Below are 10,325 nucleotides of genomic sequence, written 5' to 3'. Positions count from 1 at the left end.
ACTATTGTAATCCTAGTTCTTCTTCTTCTTCTTCTTCTTCTTCTTCTTCTTCTTCTGAGGAAATCATACTTCCCATGGGTGAAAACTCACCAAACTTTGCACAAAGGTCCAGTCTCATGCCAGATGTCCTCAGCTGTAAACTCAAGCTAATAGTCCTGATGGTGGCGCTACAGCAAGCGTCTAAATTTCAAAACTTTGAAAATTCATAACAAATCAACCATACATGCTACAACTTCACAACTTTCATCAAACTGTAGCCCCTATACTGAAGAAACTTTTGTATGCTCAAACCTATTAAAAATTATTAAGTTCATCACTCTGTTTTTTTTTCAAAAACTGTAAAACTTCTTAAACCTATCTCCTCCCACAATTTTTGCTCAATTGACACCAAACTTGCTACAGAGCATCTTCAGACTCTCCTACAAAAACTGTTTCTCAGATTTTTGATTTATCAAAAATTGAGCCTACAGTGCTCCAAAATTTTTGACTGTAAACGGTACAAATTCTTGCTAAATAAATCTTCAATGTTCATGAAAAAAATGACAAAATTCTAGAGTCATGGTAGATGATGTGTGGCAAATTTCAGAATTCTATCTCAAAAACTGAATTTCTGACAGCATTTTGAATTTTGCTCTAATGTGAACAATTGGAGTCAATGTAAAAATGGTAATTTTGAACATCAGTTTTTCACTTATGGAGCAAATCAATCATTGTTACAAATTACCAACATCTCCATGCTGTCTAGATGCAATATGTGTATTTTCAGATTTTTGTCTTAATAACTGAATTTTTTACAGTGGTTTGAAATCTGCCTTTCCATGCACGGATGGCTGCTTTCCTCCACAACAGTGAATGGCTTACTCAATTTGTGAAGCCGCTGTTGAGTTGCTACTTGCAAATTAGTCTCAGAGGTTGTGAGTTCAAGCCTCAGCTGATGCAAAAGGCAGATTGTGTTGCTAAATTCCTAAATGTCTTCCAATTCTTCTGCTTGTTGCTCAGAATTGCCTAAAAATGCCCGGACCCGACCTATCCCTATTACAGCTATAATTATTATCATTTTTTTTAACCTATGTATTTTTTTCCTCCCCCTTCATTTTTTTTTTTAAAAATCCATCTTTTTTTCTCCCCCATGTCCTCTCAGGGGCTCCATAGATCACATATTGACGTTGATATTAATGTTAACACTTATTAAAAAACATCAAAATAAAGAGTTGGTTCAGGTTTTATAGCCACAAAGTTATGACAAATGCTTTGAGTTTTAATTGGTTGATTTTAAGAGGTTACAAAGTAGTAAACATACTGTTTACACACGTAAAATGGGATGAAAACATCCACTCAAGCCACACGTGCGTTTCACATCTCACCTTCATTCTGTCAGACCTCCTTAGAAAATAAAAAGCTCACACCCTGCAGTAAGAGTCTCCACAGCATCATGGAGACCAAGCTCACATATTCTTTTCATGATCATCGTCAACATCCCACAGTCCCCAGCAGCACAACCGTATTCTTTACTCAGTCTGGAGTACTTGAAATACTCATTAGCCCTGGGTTAGACCCCCAATGTCAGGCTGACTGGTGAGATTTCACATCTAGCACCACAGAGGCTTTGATAGTAACTGGTTGGTAAAAATAGAGTCCATTATTTGCTGCTCTCCTGGTGTCTGTAAAATCCTCTCCAAAGGTGACTTTTTGATGGTGCTTTTCAGTTTTATTATTATGCCAAGAATGTTGAACTTGAAAGTAAAGAGTATTTTTTCATCCTCATTCAAATGAAGTAACACAAGTAGACAGACTTCAAGTAGAGTATGGAGTATGCATATCTGACATCCCAGACAGGTCATCTTGTCACACCAAGTGGGGTAAATACATCTGAATGCCCATAAAAACATAAGGTACAAAGAAGTCGAAATGATAATAAGGAGATGCTACAGTAGCATAAGTCTAACAAATGTTAGTTAACAGCATTTCAGAATTATATAAAGTGAAAATGAAAAACTGCCTCTGCCTCTTCAATAGAAAATACATTTAGTGTATCATTATTACATTTTATTATCAACTACACAGAGCATGTAGCAAACATGCCAAAGCATCAATAAAATCACTTATAGTCCATTATTTTTGCTATAGCACTGAAACACTCAAACACCCGCCATACCCACATGAAGCTCCAAAAAGTATCAACAACACTTGATTAACGCTACATTTGTTGAGGCAAACAGGGCTAGCAAGCAGAGATCTCAATGTGCATACTGGTACAAGTATTTAATGTATACTGTCCATGAGTCCAACAGTGGCAGAAGTTCCAAAGCAATGTATCTAAACTGTTTTAGATATATGGCTTTGGTTCCAGAGAATCAGGCAGGGGCTGTGAACACTGCCTCCTTGCTGTTCAGTTAATTGTTAGTTTTGGAGCAAACAGTTCAAAGGCAAAGCCATATATCATATATTAGATTGGTTCAATATTTCTCCTGTATGGTAATATTGGATTGTTTTGATGTTGAATCCAGCACTATTGATATATGGCTTTGGTTCCAGAGCAGCAGGTCAGCCCTCTTATTTAACACTCCGCCCTGCTGTTCTGGCAGAGTGCTTATAAAATAAAATGCTAAGACTCACAAGTGACCTGCTCCAAGTCTGGAGTTGATGGAAAGAAAGAAAGAAAGAAAGAAAGAAAGAAAGAAAAGGGAGCTGAGGAAAGGGACCAGCTCAGGGACATGATTTACAGGTCAATTCATTCCTGGGTAAAGTATCTTTGACTGCAGTTTATAAGAATCTTAAACTGCTTAGATCCCTAAGAATAATACTAGTGTCCTTTAGAGTCATAGCTTATTTACTATAGTCTGTGTGTAGTTTCCTCTCCCACGATTATTTAGCAATAACCATGATGATGATGAGATTTTTGAAACACTAAATCATGTTATAAACAAGGATAGCCTGGGTGATTGGCACCAAAAAAACCCAGGAATTTCCCTTTAAAAGTGAAGGCATTGGCCAGGTAAGATAAAGATAGTGTTTTTAATGGTTTTCCATGTATTCACCTTCTGTTTTAACCAGCTTTTTCTAAATACGGAGGCTCTTAAGCCTCATTGTTAAGATCACAATACTTTCATAATACCACATATGGTTGAACATAGGGAAGAAAAATGAAAAGGTACTCCCTGGTATGACACTAAGAATGCTTTAACTACATTGAGCATTTACCCTGTATCATGGTGGAGGATTAAGGTGTTCTGAAGGAGTAATAGTGTGTGCACACAAGACAACTGAAGACAGGCAAAGAGGAGTGATGTACCAGTAAAGAGTTGAAAGGGTCATTAGCGGGAGTAGATAATCATCTAATCTACAACACTTGGCTCAAATCATGTGACAGTGTGACATGATGAGTCCATCAGATTAAATATCAACCCAAGCTTAAAGTGTACAATACTAGATCTAACTCTGTCCTCCCACTGAGACTCTCTGTCTTAGTCCTGTGCCACTTTTCATCTGTGTGATTTCCTCCTCCTTCCTCCACTATAACAGGTCAGGGAGGTGGCTGTAGACTGAGTCCAGCAGCGTCTGGCTGGCGTCCTGACTTTTGACTCCAGCGATCTCAAACAGCTGGTCCAGCTTGTCCTCAGCTGCTGGGATCTCCTCGATAATGTGCAGCTCATCCGGGTTCAGGATGTGCAGCATGTCATCAAATATGGGCTGCAGGTCGCACGGGTCCAGACGTACCTGCCGGAGCACAGTGTCTTTCTTCTCTGGAGGGGGAACAGAGAGGGTAATCTGTTACTGTAATTATCTGAAAGCTGCTCTAATCATAATGTTCACCTACATTAGGTGCACTACAATCTTTACATAATGTACATTTCTACCGTTTAATATCTTTGCAACATTATGTGCAATATTACTTTTCAATATCAGGATCACTTGTCAATGTAGTACAATATCATTTTCTCAAAAAAAAAAAAAAAAAAAATTAAATGATTTTTAATTTTTTTCAATGTGATGAGTAAAGTTGTGTACGCAAGGGACGATCTTCTGGCTCTGAGAGGAACCACTTACGGAGTTAGACACCCGATCCCGGCTGAGTTGAGGAAGCCGTTCAGAGGCTGCAGAGCAGGAGCTAAGCTAAAGGGTAGGAGGTGGAGATACAAGCCTTTCCTGTCGTCAGTCCTTATGGGGAATGTAAACTCGCTATCCAACAATTGTGACGAGCTGCTGGCACTGGTGAGGAGCCAACGACTCCACAGGGAGTGTATTCTCATGTGCTATTGTTTACATTCCACCATTCCTGGGCAGCAATCGCAGTGGCGTGTGACATCATCCATGAAACTGTTGCTAGGATTCAAACCCAGCATCCTCGTGCATTCATTGCAATAACAGGGGACTTTAACAACACTACTCTCTCCTGCCATCTGACTGGGTTTGTTCAGTATGTGGACTGTCCCACCAGGGAGAATAAGACACTAGATTTGTTTTATGGAAATGCCAAGGACGCCTAAGTGCCTCTGCCCTACCACCTCTTGGCAGATCATATCATAATCTGGTCTCTCTCCAGCCTACATAGAAATCCTGTGTATTAAAGTTGCCTGTTACCACCTGCTCAGTCAGGAAGTGGTCCCCAGAGACCAGTGAGTCTCTCAGGGACTGTTCTGAATGTACAGACTGGACTGTACTACTGGAGCCACAGGACAACAACATGGACATGGACAGTAGGGTGGATATTCTAACACAATATCTAAACTTCTGTAGGGACACTGTGATGCCAGTAAAGACTGTACACTGCTTCCCCAATAATAAACCCTGGGATAACAATAATATCAAGCAGCTCCTCAACCAGAAAAAGCTGATGTTCAAGAAAGGGGACAAGGAGAGGCTCAGGGAGGTTCAGCATGAGCTGTATGGAAGACTGAGACAGGCAAAGGTGAACTACAAAAGAACGGTGAAAAGTAAGCTGCAGCAGAACAACATCAGAGAGGTGTGGAAGGGAATGAGGAATGTTACAGGCTATTTAAAGAAGAATAGCCAGGATATGGATGGTGTTGTGGACAAAGCCAAAACCTGTTCTTTAACAGGTTTGATGTTGGGGGCAGTGTTCACATTACCCCTGTATCCATCCCCCCTTCCATAGTGTCTCCTGCTCCACTGTTGGAGCGGCTATGGCTCAGACGTAGAGGGGGTCGTCCACCAGTTGGAAGATCAGCAGTTCTATCCCCTATCTCATCCAGTCTGCATGTCGAAGTATCCTTGAGCAAGATACTGAACCCAAAATTGCTCCCGATGATACTTCCATTGGTGGGTGAGTGTGTTTAAAAACTGAGTAGCATGTGGCACCTTGTATGGTAGCCTCGGCAACCAGTGTATGAATGTGTGTGTGTGTGTGTAAATGGGTGAATGTGACTCGTGTAAAAAGCACTTTGAGTGGTCGGATGACTAGAAAGGCGCTATACATAATGCAGGTCCAGTTACTGTCACCAGGAAGTAGCCCCTCCCCCACCATTGCAGCTACAGCTATAGCTACAACATCTACCACCCACGGCCAACTACCACTGTCCTTTACAGCAGATGAGGTGAGCGGAGCTCAGGAGACTGCGTACAGGGAAATCTGCGGGCCCAGATGGAGTGTATCCAAGGCTCCAGCTAGCGAAGCCCCTTCAGTGGCTCTCTAACAGGAGTCTTCAAACAGGCAAAGTCCTGGTGCAGTGGAAAACATCTTGTCTCATACTGGTGCTCAAAGTGGGGCGCCCGGCCGAGTTAAATGACTACCGACCGGTGGCCTTTACATCACACATTATGAAGACCCTGGAGCACCTGGTCCTCCGTTTCCTGAAGTCAGAGGTCACTGATGCTGTGGACTCCCTCCAGTTTGCCTATCAGGAGCACATGGGAGTGGAAGATCAATCAATCAATCAATCAATCAATCAATCAATTTTGTTCATAAAGCCCAACATCACCCCTCAGAGGGCTTTACAGCATATCTGTCCTTTGGACCCTCACAAGGGATAAGGAAAAACTACCCCCCAAAAAAAACCCTTTAACGGGGAGAAAAAAATGGTAGAAATGCAGCTCTTTACATTCTGCATCAGGCCTACACCTACTTAGAGGAGCCAGGATGTGAGGATCCTTTTTTTTAGAAGAAAGAGGTCACCCCATCAACCAGTCTCCATACAGTGGGAGGACATTGAGGTGGTGCACACCTACAAATATCTGGGGGTCCTCTTTGTTGATAAGCTGGACTGGTCCTCCAATACTAATGCCCTCTACAGGAGAGAATGTTGAAAGCACACTGAATTGCCATTCTTTGAGCCTCTCTTTTAAAATCAAATCCACCATCTAGTGGGCTCAGAAAATGAAGAAAATACTTCATAAGGCTTCATTTGGCCATTACTAGCTGTTGTCTCATCATTTTCAGTAAGTGTGAGGCACATCAAGTGTGAACAATGTGAAACTGCTGTTGCTCAGTATCAACACGGGCCACTGCAACAAACCAGAGGACATGAGAGTAAGCCTCTGTCGTGGCCTCTAGGAAAGGCTTTGTTAGGGGAGTGAGTCTAGAGTGAAGATTAAGGAAGCTTTTATTAAAGTTACTTTGGTGTTTATAAAACAGTTAAAGGCCCAATGTGTAGGATTTAGGAGGATATATTGGCAGGAAAGAAGTAATACTCATAACTATGTTTGTTTTCATCACCTGGAACTAAGAATTGTTGTGTTTCCATTACCTTTGAATGAACTGTTTGTATATACATATGGAGCAGGTCCTTTTACACAGTCCACCATGTTATTATATTGTAGCCAAAAACAGACAAACTACAATCTGGCTCAAGAAAGGGCTTTGAATGAATTTGACCAACTTTGCATGTCATGAGCCTGCCAAAGTAGCTGCCACAGTTTAGAAATGGAAATGCTAAAGCTACATTACAGCTGTAGTAATTTAATAAATAAACAATTTTTTGTCATATTTGCTGAAATTGTCACTGAATTCACACAGCATTAAATAATATTCTTCTGCCCTGTCTACTGTAGTGCTTTTAATGGGATTACCACATATGAATGCAAAAAAACCAACAAGGACTGAGGATTCTCTAATACAGCTGTTAATCATGTCAATCACTACCAAGCAGCAATCTGCGAGGCTGAAAAATTAAGTGAATGTGGAGGTGTGAAAAACTGCAGGTCCTCCTCCAGAACAGAGTCGGTCCCCATAGACTACTTTTTGTAAAACTCACCTCTTTGCATTTTATCAGGGCTTAAAGTTATACATACTTAAAGTGGGCTGCTTTGAGTGACAGGCTGCCTGTGAGGCGTCGCTACGGTCTACTGTATGAGCCATCACTGCTCATCAGCTGCAGTAAAACTGTCAAACTAGGCAGCGCTGACCAAATATGAATCAAGATTCTGTTACTGCATCATCCATTTCTCACCTCAAAATGTTTTCAGAAACATTTTTTAGTTGATGTTGAGCTGTAAATGAAAAAAATGTATGCCCAAGCTGCCATGTTGGGAACAGTCAAGCTCAAACTAAGCACCGCCCACCAGCCAGACCAGCTTTCTCATTTTACAGCTAAACAGTACACTTCTATTATCACTGAGTGTAGGTTAGTGATGCTACATTATAAAACATATGGTGATCTGTTTGTCAACATCAGTTGCATGGTTCTGCCAGTTGGGGGCATCAAAATACAAAATCTTGACACAACAAGTAACATTTTAAATCCTGCGATAAATAGACATAAGCAGACTAACAGAGCAACAGTTATAGGAGTCAAAGCCTTTACTTTGTCTATTTTGTTCTATTGTTCTGTACAGACTGTAGAGTAACCAAGTAGAGTTCCTGCTGCAAAGGCTGAGTTGAGATGTCAACTGAAATAAAGGTGGGTCCTTTATTACCTAATCCTGAAGCCCTATTATGGAGAGGGCCCCTGTGTCACAATCTTCTTTATTTAGGGACCTCGGCTGAAGGACGAAGTCCCTCTTGTTCCTGGTACGTTTATTATTAGGGACCTCGGCCGAAGGACGAAGTCCCTCTTGTTCCTGGTACGTTTATCAGGGCCCGAGTGACGACGAAGTCGTCCGAGGACCCTATTGAAATCGTGCTGTTTATTAGGGCCCGAGCGACGACGAAGTCGTCCATAGGCCCCTATTGTAGTCGCGCTGTTTATTATTATTATTATTATTGTTCTGACATTTCGTGTCCCAATTTCGGCCCTTTCCCAAATTTCAAAATGCTTCTAACTTTCCACATTCTTCCGTCCGGATCCGAAATTCGATATTTTTGGCCGGTTGCACATGGTCGACGCTAAATGCTGAAATAGCGCCCCCTACAAATTTTCAAAATACCCTCCCCATTGGGGTTAGTTTGTCGTAGGCAAACGAAATTTGGTACACACATGTATCATACCGAGACGCACAAAAAAGTCTCTTAACGTCATGGTGAAATCCCAACAGGAAGTCGGCCATTTTGTTTTGAATTTTTTCGTTACGGCGATTTCCACAACTTACATTTGAACGAACTTGTCCTAGGGATTTTGTCCTATCGACTTCAAAGTTGGTACAGATCATCCTGAGAACATGCTGATCAAAAGTTATTAAAAGCTTTTCTCTATGTCAAGGGGCGTGGCCGCTAGGGCGTGACAAATTTTGGCGACTTTTCGTTTTCTTGCCATCGAATTTCGAATGGCTCTCCCACCCACATACTTGATCTCAGCAGCTTCAAACTTGCTGGACATGATGATGGCTCCGCCCCGAATGCCCCGATATGTTAATATCCCACCTTACTCATAGCGACCCCCGGTGGTAACAGGAAGTGACCAGTTTTTACTTTAACATGTACTAATGCCACAAACTTGACCGCATCAACTTCATTCCACTTCTAATGCATGCAGAACAAGTTGGTGAAGCTACCTTATGAATGCTGTGAAGCTACGTCTAATGGTGTCCATATTGCGGTGTGGCTACTATCGATCCCTCGCCACTAAATACGTTTGGCATTTTGATGGCTTCAGCGACCTCATCTCCTCATGAAAATTGACACGCAGGTCAAGAATGGCGAGCTCTTACATCTGATAGGGGCGTCGCCCATGAGGGGGGACAAAATGCCTCCATAGCGCCCCCTTGAAATTTTCAAAAACCCCTCCCCATAGGGTTTTTTTTGGAGTTGGAACATGAAAATTGGTACGCGTGTATGTTGTCCAGACGCACATAAAAGTCTCTGGCACCAATGGTCTACTCCAAACAGGAAGTCAGCCATTTTGATTTTGACTTGTCATTTTGGCATGATTTCCACATGTTGTATTTTAACAAACTAGTCCTAGGGATTTCATCCAATCGACTTCAAATTTTTTACAGATCATCCAGAGACCATGCTGATCAAAAGTTGTGCTCTGCATGTCTGTAGGTCAAAGGGTGTGGCTGCTATGGCGCTGCCATTTTTCATCCATCCCCATGCATATTCAAGCAGCTCTCTCTCCCACATAATTCATCCAAACTGCTTCAAAAGTACTATACATGATAAGAGCCCCGCCCTCAAAGCGTCCATATGCTCGTAGGCAATCTTGCTCATACCGCCCCCTTGTAGAAACAGGAAATGCCATCTTTTACACTGACAAACACCAACCTTAAGCTCCTGACCTGATCAGCTACATTTTGTGGCCACATGACAATCAGGTTGATGAATCTCCACAGTGACACACGTGTCCTGTCATGTTGCAGGCTGCCCCGGCGGCGGTGGCGACTTTTCATCCTTCGCCACGGAACATCAACTTGGTATAAATCCTTCATGCATTGTCCGATTTGCTTGAAATTTCACATGTGTGATGAGGGTCCACCCCTGAATGCACTTGGCCACATCTGGTTACGCTCGTAGCACCACCTGGTGGATGAATGAACAATGCAATTTTTCGCTCCTGCCAGGTTTTTTCTCCCTTCTCGCTTTGCGCCACAGCCGACACGTGCCTCAGGCCCCCACGGTTGCATGGGGGAGCGAGGGCCCGATCACAGCTGCTTGCAGCTTTAATTAGGGCCCGAGCGACGACAAAGTCGTCCGAGTACCCTATTGAAATTGCGCTGTTTATTAGGGCCCGAGCGACGACGCTGTCACCATGGCGCCGCCTTGTTCGCCATCAAACACGATGTTGTTTTGAAGGGACAAGGGATGTTTGAAAACTCACCAAACGTGGCATACACATCACAGGTTGCAAGTACTGTTGTCAGATGTAATTTTTGTGCTTTGATACACCAAGATGGCTCAACAGCGCCCCCTAGAACATTTCAATTAAGCAGCCCCTGAAGCTGGTTTGACCGGCATGTATGAAACTTGGTAGGCACCTGTAACACTCTATCAC

General features: G+C 42.4%; 1 protein-coding gene and 1 long non-coding RNA gene across 2 annotated transcripts in view; one reads left to right on the top strand and one right to left on the bottom strand.

The window, feature by feature from the left end:
- Window positions 1-1,222: 1,222 nt before the first annotated feature.
- Window positions 1,223-10,325, bottom strand: part of tnfrsf21 (tumor necrosis factor receptor superfamily, member 21) — a 278,261-nt gene continuing 269,158 nt past the window's right edge. The window contains exon 6 of the mRNA XM_050058857.1: window positions 1,223-3,743. Within this exon, the coding sequence (XP_049914814.1) occupies window positions 3,514-3,743 (230 nt within the window). The 3' untranslated portion in view covers window positions 1,223-3,513. The remainder of the gene's footprint in view (window positions 3,744-10,325) is intronic.
- Window positions 3,649-10,325, top strand: part of LOC126399100 (uncharacterized) — a 30,229-nt gene continuing 23,552 nt past the window's right edge. The window contains exon 1 of the long non-coding RNA XR_007570851.1: window positions 3,649-3,763. This is a non-coding gene — a long non-coding RNA (uncharacterized LOC126399100). The remainder of the gene's footprint in view (window positions 3,764-10,325) is intronic.

Source organism: Epinephelus moara, chromosome 12 (genome assembly GCF_006386435.1).
Source record: "Epinephelus moara isolate mb chromosome 12, YSFRI_EMoa_1.0, whole genome shotgun sequence".
In the NCBI taxonomy this organism is placed as follows: Eukaryota; Metazoa; Chordata; class Actinopteri; order Perciformes; family Serranidae; genus Epinephelus; species Epinephelus moara.
Note: the sequence above shows the minus strand (reverse complement) of the source record. Positions and strands in the feature narration are given on the sequence as shown.